Raw genomic sequence first — 19,968 nt, 5'->3', positions numbered from 1 at the left:
TGGTATATAAGATGTCGTGGGTTCGATCTTGACACTGACGCCTGCTGTATATTTGGAGTCTGCATGTCTCTCTTTCTCATCGTCATCATCGCCACGGTGGCTATGAGATGTTAACTACTTCGCCTGGTATACAGGAGGTCGTGGATTCGATCTTGACCCTGACACCTGCTGTATATTTGAAGTATGCATGTCTCTCTTTCTCATCATCATCGCCACGGTGGCTAGGGAGAAGTTAACTACCTCGCCTGGTATATAAGATGTCGTGGGTTCGATCTTGACCCTGACGCCTGCTGTATATTTGAAGTCTGCACGACTCTCTTTATCATCATCATCACGATGGCTAGGGAGATGTTAACTACCTCGCCTGGTATACAGGAGGTCGTGGGTTCGATCTTGACCCTGACGCCTGCTGTATATTTGGAGTCTGCACGACTCTCTTTATCATCATCATCACGATGGCTAGGGAGATGTTAACTACCTCGCCTGGTATACAGGAGGTCGTGGGTTCGATCTTGACCCTGACGCCTGCTGTATATTTGAAGTCTGCACGACTCTCTTTATCATCATCATCACGATGGCTAGGGAGATGTTAACTACCTCGCCTGGTATACAGGAGGTCGTGGGTTCGATCTTGACCCTGACGCCTGCTGTATATTTGGAGTCTGCATGTCTCTCGCTTTCCCTGAATTCGCGTGGATTTGTCTCCGGGGCATCCGTTGTTTTTTTCCCCTCCACATTTAGAAACAACGTGAGTTTAGAGTATTTGGCTATAATACATTTCCAAATAATAAGCCACTTCGTTGAGCTATCATTCATGGCCAGGTCGCTTCTGAAAAAAGCTATATAGCTCAATGGGGCCTACCTGGTCAAATTTTAAAAAGTTTACAGTTGTTGTTTATTACATAGTCAAGTAAAACATACAACTTAGCGGTGATCGGTGTCACAGCTTTTTTGTGACACCGATCGTATATCAGCGAGAGTATACTTGGCTTGAGAGAATGTGTGGATTGTTAAAGACCTCGTCTGTTGTTGTCTGGTGGGGTAAGATTGCAAGCCAGGGTTAGGCAAGGGAAGAGTAACGTAGTCCGCAGAGATGGAGCGATGAAATCGCCAGATTGCTGGGTGGATTGTTCTTATTGTTCATAATAGAGGGGTTTTTTGGGGTTAGATCGCGTACATTTCTAAATGTGTCCATACTCTTTGGTTCCAAAACTTCAAATCTAGATTATAAATGTGTCGTTAAACCCGCCACCACCCGACATAGCCAACTAGTGAGGGTTGTCACGTAAACAGAACATGCCAATTCGTCACTACCTGTGTGTTGGAGAGTACCCAGATTGTAAATGTTGCAGCTTGGCTCTCCGGTTAGTGCTGTACTAGTACACTACACTATACACAACTATACACTACACTATACACTACACTAGTGCTGTATTAGTGACGAATTGGCCACGTTCTGTTTACGTGACACAACCCTTACTAGTTGGCTGTGTCGGGTGGTGGCGGGTTTAACGACACATTTATATCTTTATCCGATCTAACCCCCGTCCCCAAAAAAAACCTCTTATGGATGATTATTGGTCGCGAAAGCCTCCTACGTGTTGAACTATTGTTGTTGTTGTTTGCGTCGCATCGACGTGAGGTGACGACAGCTTTGGGGAGGAGTGGATGAAGGTGATGTTGAAGATGTTGATGATGCTTCCCCTGGGGATGAATGGATGAAGGTGATGATGATGATGTTGTTTGCCCTGAGTATAGGTAGGGCGCAATGTGTTTGTTGTTACTCTACATGTACAGCCCTACATCCACTGCTGTATGAGGGCATCTCCAAGCCGCACGGGTTCGTTTGACCATACTTCACCACGCTGGTCCGTGTGGGTTCGGTTAGTTGAGGACAGTGCATATCATTATCAGTTGTTTCTTGTTTGCATTCTGACTGCTTGTGTTGTGGTTATTGCAAACATGATCCTTTGTACAAAGTGTCAGTTTTTGTACCAGTTGAAAGGGTAAAAACCTATTATATTTTGCCACTGGTAAAGGAGGTCTCATAGTGTAAGATGGGGAATGTTTCGGGTGATTTCGTCTTCATAGAACGACAGCCGAATGAGGGGGTGGGGGGGGGCATTAAATAAGTTGATAATTTTTTGTAATTACATTCAAGTGTTTTCAGTGTTGTGAGTTGAAGTGCCGACGGGGTTTTTTTTGTTTGCAATCCGACCAAGGCGGTTGTTTATTCTTCTTATCTTGGAGATTTCCGAGATGATTTTCCCGCCACCTGCCAAGCGGAGGGGTTTTGGCGGGAAAAGCGAGCGCGTCGTGCGCATGCGCGCGTGGTGTCACGTGCGCGCGCACCATCGAAGCTGGAACGCGGGAAAACTTTGGACTCGGAGTGGTGGTTTCGCCCCCCCACTGACGGCATAAAAAACACATTTAAAAAAAGTAATTTAAAGCGTTACGACAATAAGTGACGTTAACACACGGGACACGTTCAACGCTTAAAAAAAAACGGAACCCTCGTCCGATGTCATTGAACGGCTCGGGACGCCAAACTTTCTAGCACGTGCTGCAAAAAAAGCGCGGAGAGAGGGGCGGGGTAGGGGGGAGGGGCGGGGGGGAGAGGCGGGGTAGGGGGGGACACGCAAAGCGGCTTCGCGGAAGCGGCGAGTTCCCGCCAAAAATTACGCGCTCTCGGGAGGGCGGGGGGGCCCCGCGCGCGCGAGACTTGACGCGTTAGCCCCGCCCATGAATAGCCTCCACCCACACCCACCCACACCCCCGCCCCGTCATTATTTTAGCCACGCCCCCTCCCGTACAAGACTCTGATCGGACGAGCTCGAGTCGGCGCCGCTTCTCGTCTCCCGGTGAGTTAAATTTTGTACAAAAACAAATAATAAAATGCGCCATTAAATATATTGTAATTGCTATTTATTTTTCGCGTTTGCTTATGCGTGAAACGGCGCGGTTATGTTTTTTTTCCGCTTAAAATATATCGGTGGTGGTGGTTGGTGGGGGGTTGGTGGTGGAGTGGGTTTGAAAAATAAATAATTAAATAATCAGCCCAAGTCTCGTTCTGCATCGCGCGGGTGATCTCGCGAGACTTCGCGAGGCCGCTCATTAGCATAGAGGTTCCCGCCCGCGCCGGAGCGTTCATTGAGCGGCGGCGGCTCGACGCGAAACATTTTAGTTTTTTAATCAGCCGCCCTTTAAATAACATAAACAACAACCCCCCCCTCCCCGCACAAAACAACAGCAGTCGATGCGAGCTTCTCGCCCGTGAGCCGTTGTGCTACTTGCGATTCGTAAAAAAAAATCAAAACCGAACATCGTTTTCCACATTCCCCCACCCCGCGCCTCAAGACCCCGGGACTTCGTCCCCTCCAGCAGCCACCAGCATGTGGATTCAGGTGCGAACCATGGACGGCAAGCAGACGCACCGCCTCGACAACTTGTCCAAGTTGACGAAGATCGAGGAGCTCCGCGCCAGGATCCACGAGGTGTTCTGCGTGGAGCCCGACCAGCAGAGGCTCTTCTATCGCGGCAAGCAGGTACCACCCCGACCGCCGGAGAGAAAGAGAAGAGACACGGGTTTCTCTTGTTGTGCGGGGTTTGTGTGTGTGGGGGGGGGGAAGGGAGGTGAAAGCTCCTCGTGGTCGTGGTGTGAGCCGAGCGAGGCAAGTGCTGGGAAAGTGCTCGCGCGTGGCGCGTGTCTTGTGAAGAAGATGAAGAGATCGTCGCCTGTGTGAGAAGTTGCAATTGATAGTGTGGCGTCAAAAGTTGTGATGTGGTGGAGGGTTCAATCGCGGGCCTTGATTGTGTACGGGGCAGGGATGTCCGTGGAGGGATCTGCTGGGGTTGGGGGCCCTGCCGAGGTGGGAGAAGTGCGGGCGGCGTGGGAACGTGGGGCGGTGGTGGTGGGGGCCATGCTTTGTGTGAAAGTGAATTAATAATTATTATCGGTTTAACACGTCGGTTTTCGTGAACAATATAGATAAAGGTTTTTTTTGGGGGGGTTAGATCGCGTAAATCTATAAATGTGTCTTTAAACCCGCCAGCGCTCGACACAGCCGATGTGTGTCGGGTGGTGGCGGGTTTTACGACACGTTTATGATATTGACGCGATGTAACACAAAAAAACTGCATTATGAAATACTTTATGGACGCGGGATCGGTATAACAGTAATCTTAATTGTCTACCGTGGAGGTACGGGGGGGACAGTCTGTGCAGTGAATAATAATTTAAACTATATTGTAGTTATATCAACTGCTCACACCTCCCCCCCTTGTATTAATACATCCATTGCTTCTACACCGGTGAAGACCATTATCTATTTTTGAGCATCGATTGTCTACGCCAGTGGATGAGTCCTTCTCGTCGCCTTCATCAGCCATTGTATAATATCCACTTGACGTTTCCCATCTCCGATCGTTCATCCTTCCCATCAGCGTTGTTGTGCTCTTTCCTCTATCGCAGATGCAATGCACACCCAGCGTGTGTGTGGGGCTGCTGTAAAATGGCATGCATGCGACCACTGTACCTGTGTAACCGAGAGGGAGGGGACCCCTGGCGCGCATTGTGTTGCGTGGCGCACGTGTTTTGTCCTGGTGGGCTAGACCCGTGATTAAACGCGGGCCGCTTTGCATTGGCATCTTCCCCACCCTGGGTCCACGACCTCGTGTGTGTCCGGCCCCCTTAAGACCGGGGGTGGGAGGGGGGGAAAAGTCGCCTTTTGCTGTTGTACCCCACGCCCCAACCCCCACCACTCCAGCCCCTTCTCACCCTCACCCCTAACCCACTGAGAACATCAGGAACGCTGACCGCGGCGGTCACGTGGAGAGGGGCGGCCCAAAGCAAGGCGACAGGCCGTCAACGCTTCCACCCGTCTCTCCGTGTACCTGTGTGTGGTTAAATAAGTCTCCCTGTGTGCGTGCGTGTCGTATCGACGAATACATAACACCTTATCCGCCATGTACGCGAGTGTACTGCGGCAGTGTCAAGCTTGTCCCTGTGTGTGCGTGCGAGCGCCATGGCAGCTGCCTGGTTGTAACACCACCACCCCCCCCCCGTTATCGTCGGTGCTACTGAATCTCGCGGAACACAAAGGCGCCACGGCCTCTCACGTGCTCGGCGCGGCCGAAAAAATGGGCACGATGCTGTGCCCACGACATGCGGGCACGGTAATATTCGCGCATACAAATTCCGTTTTGCGCCCCCTCCCTTGCCCCCAGGGGTGAGATGAAAGCAATGGGAGCGTTGGACTTAATGTATTATTTTTACAATTGGGAGGCGGCGGTGGTGTTTTAAGCGCCGAGGTAGAAAAATGTTGCACGCGACCGCTGCAGAGCCGGCCGTAGTCGTTTGCAAAAATGATCACGAGCAAGAATGTAAGATGCCGTTACATTATTTACCGTGAAGCCGTAGGGTTTATTTCCTGGTGGTACCGTGAGCCGTTTTAATTTCGTCTTTAGGTGTTGGTAACCTATAACAGACCAGATCGGAGTCATATTAAAGTATGTGTTTTATGTTAAATATAGCCTAGCGTTCAAAAATTTGGCGAAATTATCTGGAATTCGTGGCATTAATAAGGACTTAACTGTACTGACTGGCGTGGTGAAGTATGGTCATACAACCTCAGACCAATACGGTTTTGAGAGGCCTTCAATCCAGGAATAGATTTCAATCCATTCCTGGATTGAGAGAGGGCTTTAAATTATTGTTTTACATTAACCTTGTATAGCCATTGAAAATGATTAATTCTTTCAATTATAACTTGTCTGAAATAAAAATATGTAAAGAAAATACGTTTTTAATGCCAGCTATTTATATATACTCAAATGTTAAAAGTACATGATATATCTGCTATACATAGACATTTCACAATAACATGCTATGTATTACAAACTGTAAATCACCAAGGAACGGGCTTGAAATGTTAGCATTTTGGAATGTGTACACGGAGTTGGCATTTTCAAAAATGGTACGTAATTTTTTAAAATGCCCTATTTTTACAGGCACATGCGTGCTGTATACCCACGCATATAAACTGGCATTCAACAAATGTAATATCGTGCTAAAGTAGTAGCGTCCCAGAATTGGGTTCCTCGACTGGTCCTTGTTGGGGGAGGCAGATTGTCAGGAGGGGATGCACAATTCAAGGCCCACAACAGCACTACCACGTTCTGCCTGTGCCTCCGCCCATTTTCTGTAGCGGGACTACGCTGGTTTCCGCACCGCCCAATAGAAAACGGCCACACAGCCATTTTGTTTCAAAAGGGTTGTTGACGCACAGTTGATGTATGTTATATGGTGCATTCTAATTGCTCCATTGTAAAATAACTTGCTGATATCACAATAGTTTGGTCACTTGTTTTGCACGGATTAACACTGACATGGGCATTACTAAGGCTGCGTTGTGAATTAATTATTTAAAAATTCCCAACACGTCTGCTTTATACGTTTAAACTGGTTTTTTTTTACGTTGACGAGCTGTGAGCTTATCCAATAATTACAGATGGAGCATTGGTACGGTGAATTTTTTTCGGGCCACGTTTTCTTATTAAAATTGCCCTCATCACTCAGGCCGTGCGTTTATACTGGGAGTGAAGAAGACGACATTGTACAACAAGCGATCTTGACATTGCCCATTGTGCTTTTCTAAGGCTGTTATATGTTAAAGGAGGAGTATTCACAGGTGTGCGCTGCCAACACTTTAAATATCTCAATTATCTGAAATTGGTAACACCAACCAATTTTGTAAAGATAATGTTGGGAGGGAACTTAGATGGGGTCAGCGCAGGCTGTACTGCTCGCGTCTGGGTAAAGGAAAATGTGTTTATGGAGTTTTCTGTTATATTAAGGAAGTATTATTCATTGCCTGAAAAAAGTGGAATTGCTTTATTCACATGCCTTCAGTTTCGTAAATTTTAGTTAACACTATTTAGATATTTTAGTTAAAATGTAAAATTTAGTTCAATTTCAAACTATTTTTATAATAGTCCTAGTCTTTAAAAAAATAAAAATCTAAGGCTACAAACAAGGCATGAGTGGACCTGCATGCATATGCTACCAACAGGCTTGACGGTGAGACGTTGGTACATTGTTTTATGTAAACATGGCCTTTACGTCACACGGCACTTTAAATTAATTATTGTATTTAATACGAAGTTGCAAACATAATAAGGCGAAAATTAGCCCTGAATTGGAAATACTAATGTAACAATGTGTTCGATTTAAGGGGAAAAGCAGGATTATTTGAATGTGTAGACGGCCATTTGGAGATGCAATTTTATCAAGTCGTGGCCCGGCTTGTGAATATGGCGGAGCTTGTTGTGCAGCCGTTGTTCTGAACAGACACGTGACTTGAAGGGCAGGCCCGCTCCCCACCATCAGGCATACATTCGCTCTGGGTCTTCATCGTTTTCCCTTGTTGGGAGCGTAACCCTACTGAGGCACTTTGCCATAATTGTTTATATTTGTTCTGCAACTGAACAATACATTTTTTAAATAATATTTTCATCGTTCATTAAAATGTTTTGCCGATTTAGATTATGTAATTATCACATGAGGCTTTGTTGTAACACAATTAATCTTAAAGGTAACTTTTAGGTTGATCTTTTTTGTGGCAAATACAAATTGTTATTTGTGATGAATTTTGTCACATTTTACAAGATTGCATGGTACCAATTTTTCTCAGGCTTGAATGTTTGCTGGTTACGTACTTATGAACTTATTTTTTCTTACATGTGCAATTTTTTGTGTTGTGTGATCCGAGAAACCACTGACGAGCACATTTTAAAACAAAATCCCCTGTGTAGATTTTCATGTTGGTGGGGATAGTCCTGGAATTTGTACCCGCTATCCTGCACAAATCCATTGTGGGCAATTTTTTCTATGATGGGTTAGTATTGATATTTCCACTCCACAACTAAAATAACCCAATTGTGGATATATACTGAATGGTCATGTACACTGGCGGAGCCAGTGGGGGGGTGGGGTGGCACGTTGCCCCCCCAATAATCCGATCGAAGTCCCTAATTTCGATCAGATAATTGGGGTTTATTAGTAATAAATCGGCATTTTGCGACTGCCACTGTAGCATATTATTATGTGCCAGGGACTCTAGAGATGATAGGACAATAGTCTGAGTCCATAATTGGCAATAACTAACGGCAAAAGCAGTTATAAGTGACTCGCAGAATTGTGCGTAGTTGCGTATACAGTGCACGACTTCCCTGAAGGCATTCCTTCAGCGAGCGCGATGCCGATCACACAGCGCGGTTCTAATTCGACCCTCGATCGATGGCTGCGCCATCGCCGCACACGTGTCGAATAAAGAGCAAGGGACAAGTCCTTACTAAAAACTCCTATCATTTTTCATTGCTGGAAGGGTTGCCCCCCCCCCCTACCTGAAAATCCTGGCTCTGCCATTGACTCATGTAGCCTTATGTGTGTCGTATTTTGCAAACTATCATCTTATGGCTTCAGGATATTCAGGAAATATATTTTGATTACCGATAACTTTTAATTCCAGTACAGATGTTCCTGTGTGTTTCAAGTGAACATAGAAGTAGGTGTTTGAACACAACAGGAAGTATAGGCGGTCTGGAATGGATGAATGACTTGGAGGCATGGAATGTCCTGGCTATAACAGTATTCGGGGTGTCCAGGAGGATATGATGCACGTCTGTGAACTTGTTTGTCCATGCACAGGGAATGCAAAGGAAAAATAGAAAATGATATACTCTTTGCTCCCAGTATTTGGTGTGCTCTTGCTATACAGTTTAACCAACACATTTTTTAGTACAGTATTTTTGCAAACGTTTATTGTTTACTTTGCATTCTTTTAAGACTGAATCAGTTTCATGTCCATTACCAAACATTCTTTTGTAGAAGAAAACACTGTTTGCATTATTATTGGATGTTTTAAGTGCATCGACGTTAACTGGAATTTTTTTAGGGAGCTTTGTCTTTCATTGTGTTAAATATGATTGGACATTGCATAAAGTAAAACGAGTTCAAGTATAATAAGAATCCCATTTTTCCCTATACTAAATTTGCGAATATATGGTGTGTTTCTATAGATGGAGAATGGACACAGCCTTTTTGACTACAGCGTGGGTCTGAACGAGATTGTACAACTCCTGGTCCGGCAGACTTCCAGCACAGCAGTGACTGAGAGTGCCGTTACCATTGTGGCCCCTTCAAACCAACCAGCTAAGTACGGACGCGATGGGGGCGAGCTGTCCGACACAGACTCGGGTTGTGGCTCTTCTCAGGGCGACTCAGACAAAAACTCCAACAGTGGAGAGCCACCACTCGATGCTGAGCCTGCCATTCCAGGAACATCTACACAGGCCGTCCTCAACCCTGGCTTTGGCACATACAAGGTGAGACTTGATTTGCAGCTGGTTTGCTTCACTTGTTCATAGTAATGCGTCGTGCAGATGTTTAACTTGCATTTACAATCCTTAGATTTTTATTCGTGATTGCTTACATACATAAATTGACTACTAATTTTATTTTATCTTATCCCATTGTGTGCGATCCAGATTAATGAGATGGTGGATGTCCGAGACTCCAACACTGGGGCCTGGTTTGAGGCAGAGGTTGTAGGTGTAACTCGGGGTTCAGGGGAAGGAGATGTGCCGAGTGATGATCAGGCAATGTCATCGTCAACAAAACCTCAATGCACTGATGAGAGCACTTCTCAGGACCATTCGGCTTCAGCGAGATCGTCAACCTGCAACGATATTTTTTACCACGTAAAATATGATGAGTAAGTTTTGTAGGGTTGCTGTGTGCCATGACTCCTCACTGTTTTTTTTATCGTTCAAATAAATGCAAACTGTTGGTTTTAATTATGGTGAGAATATAAAAAATTGCTACTTGTTCAGTATTTGATCTTGAAGATGATGGTCAGTGTTTGTAAATTGATGTTATATTTTCTTGGCAGCATCCCTTGTACACTTGATAATTTCAAAGTTATTTTCCCCCCATTTTTTTCACGTGACAGCCTTTTTACATACGATTCATTATGGAAACTTGCCATGAAGTTAATTTGGCCACTGTGCTGTGTTACAATAATGTTGGTTTTCAAAGACAAAACTATTTAATGCTGTACAGGCATACCTCTTATACCGCTCAGGATGCATTCTTGTTAAGTGGAGCATGATACGAAACAGTGCTATAGGAGGGTCATAACATGGTTCCAATTGAGATGTGTTACGACAGTGCTTTTTTGACCTATGAGCGATATGAGGGCTTCATTGGGGTATCAGTAATAGCCTTAATGATAGTGTACACATGATAAATGTTTGAAAGCATTTCATAAATACAAATAATGACTTGGTGAAAATTACATAAAAAATACAAGAAATTATGTACTCGCCAGTGGATTTGGTTGGAGCTCCCGTAAGAATAACCACCGGTTTGCCATAAACACACATTCCACAGGAAGCTATACTAAATGGGATTTTGCCCATGGATCGCCAATTAATCTACTCTAATTGGATGGACTATGAGCAGAATCGCTACAATAGACACCTCGATTCAGGTTCCAATACATGGGCAAAGACGTGCCCCTAGGGCAATACCACGCCTACTTCCATATATGGGCTGATCTGCGCGGGACTTTTCCTCGAGGACAAAAGAGCGTTATAACGAAACAGCTTTATAAAAGGTATGCCTGTATTAAGTTCAAAGTATGACAAGTTAGTCATGCTTCTTATGATGTCCCTAAACACCCATCTGGAAACGTATGGTCAAGTTGGTATTCCAGAGACTTGTGTGAAAATTGGATCCATGTTTGGAAATATCTTAGATGCAGACAGTGATGCATGTCTAAAGTGTGTTTGTGTGCGTGTGTTTGTGTGCACAGCTACCCTGAATATGGCGTTGTGCGGGTGTGTGAAGGGCCCTACATTCGGCCACGGGCACGCACGCTAGTGCCTTGGCAGGATTTGGCCATTGGAGACGTAGTCATGGTCAACTTTAACCCAGATGAGCCTACTGAGCGTGGCTTTTGGTATGATGCGCAGATCCAGCGAAAACGTGAAACCCGTACCCTGCGGGAGCTCTTAGCCCTGGTCATTATTGGGTGAGTGAGAATGCAAGTGCCCTTTTTACTTACTGTCTAATCAGTTTTGAAATGCGGTGTAGCATATGATGATATGCACTCTTGCTGAAGTAAAATTGCCACTAGACATTCCAAGCAAACCATAGCAGTACATTGTAGAAAGGCTTATAGGTGCATTTGTGCGAACAGCTTCTTTATCTTTTTGTTATCTACTTTATTAACAAGATGATTAAAATAAGGTATTTCCAGATATATTCTCGCTGTACTCACGTCAAACATTGCGGAGCCAAAACACTTCAAAGACGATGCTAAAACTACTTTCTTGGGAAACGGGATGATTTAAATGTTTTGCTGAAGTATCTGAATTTGTGATGTTGCTAAAATAATGCAGAGCAGGCAGCTAGCCAAATAGTTTCTTTCACACAAAGCCTGGCAGTATTTGAGCTACCTGTTGCCAGAAAATGGAAAATTAATACAATGCCAAATGCCTTTTGCCAGTGTGTTATAAGGGTCTACTCTTGGAATGTGTTTTTATGAGTGCTCGGACCACACAGGTTGTCGGTGCATTTTCACAAGTTGTACACTGAAAAACAGACTCGCTACATATTTCTGCATTTGTTCCCACATTGCAAACAATTAATTAGCATTAAGATTTGATGCATGTCTCTGGCTTGGGTGGTCAAAACGACTGCCCCATTCTTCACAGACAAAAAACTGGAACTTCAGTGGTTTGGAATGCAGCGGTCATGAAAAACATCTAATTAACTTGGACGTTTCCTTTGATGTGGTGTGCTGCAATTAGAATGTTTACTACATAACTCGGTGAAACTACCCACTGCAGTCTCATGAGATACTAAGGGCAATGCTCCGATGGCTGGTGGTAGTTGGGTCACAGTGAGGTCATTACTGCGGTTCTGTTAAGACTACTTTATTTTTAATAATTTGGTCCACAATTTTTATGGGAACAAAATGTCCCCTAATGAATTATACATGTTCTATTTAATTCTGCCAAGAGCAGGGAAAGCGGCCAGTGCAGCTTGTTATTCGGTACCTTCATGAATTATTATCCACTGCTTTTAAAATTCCTGTAATCTTAAACGCACCACTACTTTCAACCCTTATGGAGGGGGGAAATGAGTCTGAAATACAAACATAGAATGATTGCTTCTGGGCAGTTTGTTAGAGTATTGCAACGTTACAGAAGAACATCTGGGTATTGCATTCGTGTCTAAGTGACCAAAAAAATAACCGAAAACATTGTTTAGTTGAAAATGTAAATTTGGGCGGCGCTGCATAAGTTTTGGTTTGCTTTTCATGGTGATTAGTTGCCCGTTATGTTGTCATCGTTCCACAAGGTTGGCAAGTGCAACAACAGCCCTAGGAAGTGATTGCCGATATACCGTATTTTGTTTTACACTCCAATACTATTTTTAGTGTAGCATGCTGCCATCTAGTGTAAAAGTTGATGTAATGAAAACATTTTCACTGTAGGCTTTTGGTAGTTGCTTGTGCCTGAGTGTTATTTTCTGTTTTGGGTGTAGGTATAATTGTGCGAACTCTTTTTCCATTAAAATAATGTTGATATTCAAACGTGTGTATTTTTGCCATTCTTAGAGATGGTGCTGAGGCTCTGACAGACTGCAAGATACGGTTTGTGGATGAAGTGTACAAGATTGAAGAGCCTGGAAAAGCTACTGAGATCACCAGCAACAGCCCCGTGAAACGTAATAAATCACTATTGGATATTAATTGTTTCTTGCTATTTGTTTAAAATTATTATTTTTTTGAGTGGGAGCTCTCACACTTATTCAATGTGAAAAATCACTGGAAATAATAGTGAGTTTAATGTACCTAAACGTTAATGCATAGTAATTTCAAGTTAAAGTTACTGCTTTCATTGGGTTGCATATCATGAATGTTGACAATTGAACTTTGCGATTGTGGGTGCAGGGCAGACTGGTCCAGAATGCAAGGTGTGCAAGGATGATCCAAACAAAGATTGCAGGCACTGTGCTTGCCACATATGTGGCGGCAAGCAAGATCCTGACAAGCAGCTGATGTGCGACGAATGCAACATGGCGTTCCACATATATTGCCTTAACCCACCTCTTCGTCATATTCCCAAAGATGATGAAGACTGGTAAGTCAACAAGAACAGGTCTATAATTATACTCTTTGGTTCTTTCGGTAAAGAACCAAAGAGTATGGATTCCTGCAGTCACGAAAGCTTCAAATCAAGGCCTATAATTGTTTTACTTTTGCATTAATTAACATTTGCATACAGTGTACTGACAACGCAAAATGTTGCACTCTTAAAAAATATAGTTTAGTTACAGTCTCACTCCACAGGCTATATAAGCAAGCGGCTAATATATTTTGTGAACCATTTCATACCAACAGGTACTGTCCTGGTTGTAAGCTAGACGATGGCGAGGTTGTCCGAGCAGGTGAGATGCTAAAAGAGAGCAAGAAAAAGGCCAAGATGCCATCTGCCACATCCAACTGTGCACGAGATTGGGGGAAGGTATCTTCTACATTTCACACTAATACAAGCCTATTGAAATGATAATATAGGACAAAATGTGAAACCTACACACACATCTGGTTCTCTGTTGAAATAACTGATAGAATGTATTGAAAGAGGCCAACATGTAGCACTAAATATCCATTAAAAGCAGCTGATTTACTATTCTAACAACCTTTGTAAATGTGCTTCAATTATGTAAAATATACAATAAGAACAAAACATTTAAGAATCGCGATATTTCTACATTTTCAGCCCTTTATCCATCAGTGAACCTAACGTGTAAGAAAAACCGATTGATGGCTATTTTTTTTACATAATTGTAATATTAATGAAGTGGCAGGAGTTAAAGAATGGACTGCTTTATCTCCAGGGCATGGCATGTGTGGGCCGGACCAAGGAGTGTACCATCGTGCCGTCTAACCACCACGGCCCGATCCCCGGGGTCCCAGTGGGCTCCTTGTGGAAGTTCAGGGTGCAGGTACAGTATTTAACCATAAACCAATTCAAAAATTTTGTGCAAATATTGATAAATCAGCAGATGGAATAGGTGAATGTAGGCATATAATACATTTTAGTTGTCATGTGACAATGCAAGACTCGGTGGGACGACCGTGCCCATGGTTGCAATTTGTGCCATCTATAAGTAAACTTTTCTGTGTTATTTAAGAATTTAACCTTGAACCCCTGGCTTAAATCTTTGCAGAATAACTTATTTTAATACAATAAAAAATATGTTCTCAATTTTCCAAGATTGTTTAAATTGGCTTCCTCCAATGTATGTTGAATTTCCTTCGCAACCGTACATAGCTAACCCTAAGATTGTTGTTTTGGCAGGTGAGCGAATCGGGTGTGCACAGGCCTCACGTGGCCGGAATCCATGGCCGCAGCACGGATGGCTCCTACTCTCTAGTACTGGCTGGTGGCTACGAGGATGACGTGGTAATTGTTATGTTTTTTGTTTGTTGCGGTTGCACCCGATTCAAGAGCCGAATGGCTCCACAGGGCTATACCTACTAAATGAACTTGAACTTGAATTGTCTTCCTGCTGTCATTCCAATAATGGATACATTGCAAGGAAGCAATCTGTGATGAGCTGCGATTGAACTTCTTTCTCCCTCCGTTTCAAGGACCGTGGCACTGAATTCACTTACACGGGAAGTGGCGGACGTGATCTGTCTGGGAACAAACGCACTGCCGAGCAGTCGTGTGACCAGAAGCTTGCAAAGATGAACAGGTTTGTGGAGTACAACATACATATGAAGAAAATCCATTTACATGCCATCAAAAATGTTTAAAAGTGATTTTGTCATCGTATTAATACAAAAACTTCATTGCAGGGCTTTAGCACTTAATTGTAAAGCAGCACTGAATGACAAAGTTGGAGCGGACGCAAAGGACTGGCGTGCCGGTAAGCCGGTTCGAGTGGTGCGCAGTGCCAAAGGCCGCAAGCATAGCAAGTTTGCACCCGAGGAAGGCAACCGCTACGACGGCATATACAAGGCAAGCTTCTTCAAAGCCATCGACGACCTCAATCTCGCTGTTTTTCTTGACAAATGCATCGTCATTGATCTGGCTAATTTGATATGATGGACATGAAATGAATGATCGTTGCATGTTGTACGGTACGATTGTAACAGTGTCTGCTTGGGTTTGTATTGCTGAACACAGGTCGTAAAGTATTGGCCAGAGAAAGGAAAGTCCGGGTTCCTGGTTTGGCGCTATCTGTTGAGGAGGGATGATGAAGAGCCTGCGCCCTGGACTAAAGATGGCAAGGAACGCTGCAAGATGCTTGGTCTCACGATGCAGGTGTGTTTCTTTATTCAAATGCTTTACCGTTTACATTCACAATCAATTAAGTGGCTGTGAGGCATTTTCTTTCTGGTAATTTGTGTTAAAGGTGTGTACTCTTTTGTACAAATATTTGTTTAAACATTTACTTGTATAACTTTTATAGCGTCAAGTAATTCGTTAAAATTACTGTGCATTTTTGATACTCTGCATTGTACTTAATGATAGACCAATTCAAGCACAAATGTCGACTGGTGATCACAATGCTTTTGTGTGTTGTGAGCAGTATCCAGAAGGGTATTTGGAAGCCAAGGCCAATAAGGAGCATGCCAATAATGAAGAGAGTGACGAGGAAGAAGAGTTATCCCCACCTCCTACGCCCGTACCCGCTTGTGGCACCAGCAAGCGCAAGCGATCACTAAAAAGTACGTGTGCTGTCTTGCTTTTTCCACTGAACAATACACGCATACTTCATAGCATACACGCCAATTGCATGACTACAGTTGTACACAATACTTACGCTTGACGTGTTTTTCCCGCTGTGCGCCAGGCGATGTTGAGACTCCAACCAAAAGCCCCAAAGTGACACCGAAAAAGGCAAAGGTTGAGGCATATAAACTGTCAAGTGAGCAGAGGAAACTAATCAAGGAAGATTCCCAGAACAAGAAGCTGTGGGATGAAGCCATGGAATCTCTTTCAGAGGGCACGGTGAGTGGCGCATAGATGGGTTTATTAGCGACAGCTCTGACGTAGAAAAAGGCCTGCACTTTAATTTGTGAGTTTGTAACTTCCAATTGCTTTCTTGAGGCTGCCCTCAAAGTTTTACCATTCCATCCTCAGTTATGTGCAGTGTAGTGACCTCCCAATATGTTTTCATTTAAACTTGTTTTCTCTTCCGCTGTCTTCCTCTTTATTTTGCCTTGCCTCGGTATCCACTCTGTAGTGAGTGTGTCCTGCCCATTTTAACTTTTTTTTTCTTCTCAACACCACATCTATTGGCTGGTACTAAATACAATTTAATTATCTTTTGGCAATTATGTATTTCATGAAGTCTACAAAGTTGAGGTATGAGGATCAATGTGTTCACAGTTATGAATAATTGTCCCTGTTTGTGTTAAATGAAGGTGTATATTGAAGCATATGAATTTGTAGATGGTAAGTGCAAGCTTTACATTCTGTGGATTGTGCTGTTTGTCATTGCAGAAGTTCCTGTCAAAGCTTGAAGAGCTGTGTCTGTGCATTTGCTGCCAAGAATTGGTGTGGCAGCCAGTCACCACAGAGTGCCACCATAATGTCTGCAAAGTGAGTTTTGTCGTTGTGGCAAGCACTAGGCCAAATCAATATGAATTCGTATTTCAAATATGTAAGTTGATACAAAATAGCAGAATTTTGGCGACAGTAATTGTCTATTCTTGGTTCTTTCGGTAAAGTAATGTAGAAGGGAAAATAATAAAATAATACAAAAATAATATTTATTTTATTGTTTCCCTTCTACGTGACTTTACCGAAAGAACCAAGAATATGAATCCCTGCAGTCACAAAAGCTTTAAATCAGTAATTGTCTAACCATAAAAATGTCACTTGTGGGCTCAGAATAAATAATGAATGCATGCTGTCTGTCTAAGGTAACCCCTCATAAGAAAATGGCATTTTGAGACATGGTATAGTATTTATGTACAAAGTGTGACGTGCCTCTCATTGTGCCACCGTTCTTTGTATCCACAGAGCTGCCTGCAGCGATCGTTCAAAGCTCAGGTGTACACCTGTCCAGCTTGTCGTCTCGAGCTGGGCAAGTCCAACAGCATGGCGATCAACCAGAAGCTGCAAACCCTTCTCAATCAGCTCTTCCCTGGCTATGGCAGTGGTCGGTGATTTCTCATATAATCTTACACAGACCATGCCGGGCTTACTGGATTCCTTATTGTACTCACAGGTGGATCGGCATTCGTCTTTCGGCCAGTTACTGTTTGATTGTTGCGTGAGAGGTGGAGAGAACCAGACATTGTTTTTTTTTGTTCTTCTCCACATTTGTGAGATACTAAGCATTTTGCCCAATTGTAACCCAAAATTGTTTTATTTCTTTACCACCGCTGAATGGTGGTTTTTGCATATACATATAGAAAGGAAATTTAACAGATCTACCTAAATATGCGAAACTTTTCAAATAGGTTGTATATATTTGATAAACAATTTGTAGGACCGATCATTCAATATATTTCTACAATTTTGTCGTTCGGCACAATTTAGGTGTCCCAGGTTAGTTGATGCCAAAGCCATGATTTTACATTTGTGTAGATGTGAAAGCAGTTCTTAATTTAAAACCCAATCACACTGGAATCCTTTAAATTGTTTAGCTTTAAATATTTCTGTGCTACACAGCTCTTTAGAAATTGATCAATTCTGCTTAGGTTACCGGAGTTTAATCTTTTTCTACGCGAAATGCGAACAAGAAACCAGCTGGACCACTTAATAGGTCATATTTTCTTACCTAAATGACACCAGGTAAAATTGAAGGAAAAATAGCTTAACTTAGTGTGAGTGAGGAGTCTGGGTGAGAAACTTTGCAAAAGACAATAGTGATATCCTTCAGCTTCTACTGTTGCTGGCTTTTTGACTGTTCGTTTTAATGTGCCTTCCCCTACTCTATTGAAACGAAAGGCATGAAGCCAGCACAGTGCTGCACTATGGGAGGTGCTTGTGTGTTGGTTTTTATAAGCTTTTCAGTAGGCTTCCTTCCAACACTCGAGCAGTGAATTGCATCTGATTCCAAACCAGCAAAATCGTGCGACCATGTCCTTAATGGCATATTTATTACTATCTGCTGCAGGTTTAGGGGTTTGTTGGGATGATAAACCTCTGATGCACAATGCCATGAAAACATGCAATAAGTGTGCCTATACTAATTTCAATAGAGATAAAATATGTTTTACGATGTGCGTATATGTGATGGAAATGTTTAAATAAGGCTTTTATTTGTTTTGCCATGTCTGTTTTAAGCATGTTTGTATTTCTCTTCAGCAGATCAGACCGTGTTAATATGCTACAAACTTGGTTGTTTTTAATGCATTGTATAAAGACGGTAGATAACATTTTAGTATCAACTATTCATGGCTGAATTTTCTACCATAAAGGTATTGACGTTTGCTATTAAAACTTTCAGTGTTTTCCAGAATGCTATTTTCATATTCCATTTACACTGCTGGCTGAGCAAATAATTTGAATGTGTTCCTACAAAGCAATTGGATATATTCCTACTTTGGCAAGAATGCATTCAGAATTATCAAAAGCATATTATTAGGGGGATTACTGTCATGTAACTATAATATGTGAATTGCATTTCGTAAAGTTGAAACTACTCGTGCTTTCTATTGATTACCAAACTCTTGAATACATGCTCTTTTATTAAAGTTAATAATTGGAGAAACCATTTTTCCCTTGGATACAGAATAGTATAAATTACGCTTAATGTTGTCTTAATGTTCAATATAATAGATATCCTTTTAATACCATGTTGGAAAATTGAACAAAGATTTTTGGTATAATTTATTAACAGTTTTAGCCACAACACTTCCAATTTCCCCGCACCTCTGATTAGCACGGTTGGCTACGTACGGTGCGAAAGAAGTTCTATATTGTAGGTATCACAAACACGGAAATCTGCTACCTCAGCCTATAGGGGAGAAGATTTTATGATGGATTAAAACATCAGCACATATACTGCCAATCAAACTGCCTTTCATTCTACCAGTTGTGATAACTTTCAATTCTTTCTGGAAGTTGTCAAATAAACTTTACCTAGTTTTTATGCGACAGCACTGTTGCTGTAAAAAAATTCATTTGAGGTGGCAAGATATTCAAATGAGGGTTGCATTCTTATTACATGTAAAATTGGGAAGTGTATTATATTTAGTACAACTAATGAGGTAATAGTTTAAAGTATTCTAAGAAACACTGCCAACATAAGTTGATTTGCATGTTAATGGATGTTTTTGAAAAATGAAAGTATCACTTTTCGGTGTCTCCCATACCTTGCCATTGTATGATGTTACAATGATGCCATTTTTACCAGAGGATGCATTCCAGTTACCTCATATCCTTCAATTGTCACGACCAGTGTGGCATTTTCTGTGGTAACAAGGTCCCTTGAAAAAGTGTATCAGATGGTTAAAGATGGCCCCGGCAATATTTTAACTGGTTGTGAGATGCATTGAAAGTAGAAGATGAACCAACAGTTGAATTTTATCTTGGTATTTTGTGCCCACTGCCTCGACAGATTAAAAAAGCAAGCCAAGAACTATTAAAAACACGATTTTAAACGTAATTACCAAATGTGGAAGATCGTTTCACACTGTACTTGTTTAACATTTGCTAATTTTGATGGGTGTACCTCAACATTTGAGACGTTGCAAGCTTCTTGGGGATTTGCTGTTTGAAGTAGCTTGTGTTAGAAAGTCCTTCCCTATCCTGTTTACGCTTTGTGACGAAGGCTCATTTTGCTTACTGTATGTAACTCAATATACATTGATTTCTGTTTTATAACTGGTTTAAATAAATACCTTAAGTTTCAACCATGCATTCTGC

General features: G+C 42.6%; 1 protein-coding gene across 1 annotated transcript; it reads left to right on the top strand.

Moving 5' to 3' along the window:
• The first annotated feature begins 3,119 nt into the window (after window positions 1–3,119).
• Window positions 3,120–19,955, top strand: UHRF1 (ubiquitin like with PHD and ring finger domains 1). Its single transcript, XM_078605604.1, has 16 exons — window positions 3,120–3,545; window positions 9,079–9,384; window positions 9,547–9,773; window positions 10,875–11,093; window positions 12,687–12,796; window positions 13,023–13,212; window positions 13,473–13,596; window positions 13,970–14,077; window positions 14,434–14,538; window positions 14,727–14,833; window positions 14,937–15,099; window positions 15,268–15,405; window positions 15,674–15,812; window positions 15,938–16,095; window positions 16,591–16,689; window positions 17,113–19,955. The coding sequence occupies exons 1-16, from the start codon at window positions 3,393–3,395 to the stop codon at window positions 17,257–17,259; spliced, it is 2,493 nt and encodes an 830-aa protein (XP_078461730.1). The 5' UTR covers window positions 3,120–3,392; the 3' UTR covers window positions 17,260–19,955.
• The last annotated feature ends 13 nt before the right edge of the window (window positions 19,956–19,968 follow it).

This window comes from Lampetra planeri, chromosome 24, assembly GCF_965212315.1.
Source record: "Lampetra planeri chromosome 24, kcLamPlan1.2.h2, whole genome shotgun sequence".
NCBI classification, from domain to species: Eukaryota; Metazoa; Chordata; class Hyperoartia; order Petromyzontiformes; family Petromyzontidae; genus Lampetra; species Lampetra planeri.
The sequence above is the reverse complement of the archived record's forward strand: the minus strand, read 5'-3'. Positions and strand labels throughout refer to the sequence as shown.

Bases quoted from the DNA above. Each gene is read 5' to 3' on its own strand.
- UHRF1 (XM_078605604.1), top strand. From the start codon at position 3,393: ATGTGGATTCAGGTGCGAACCATGGACGGCAAGCAGACGCACCGCCTC. The intron at 14,834-14,936 runs GTTTGTGGAGTA...ACTTCATTGCAG, and splicing joins AAGCTTGCAAAGATGAACAG to GGCTTTAGCACTTAATTGTA. The intron at 15,100-15,267 runs GCAAGCTTCTTC...TGCTGAACACAG, and splicing joins GCTACGACGGCATATACAAG to GTCGTAAAGTATTGGCCAGA.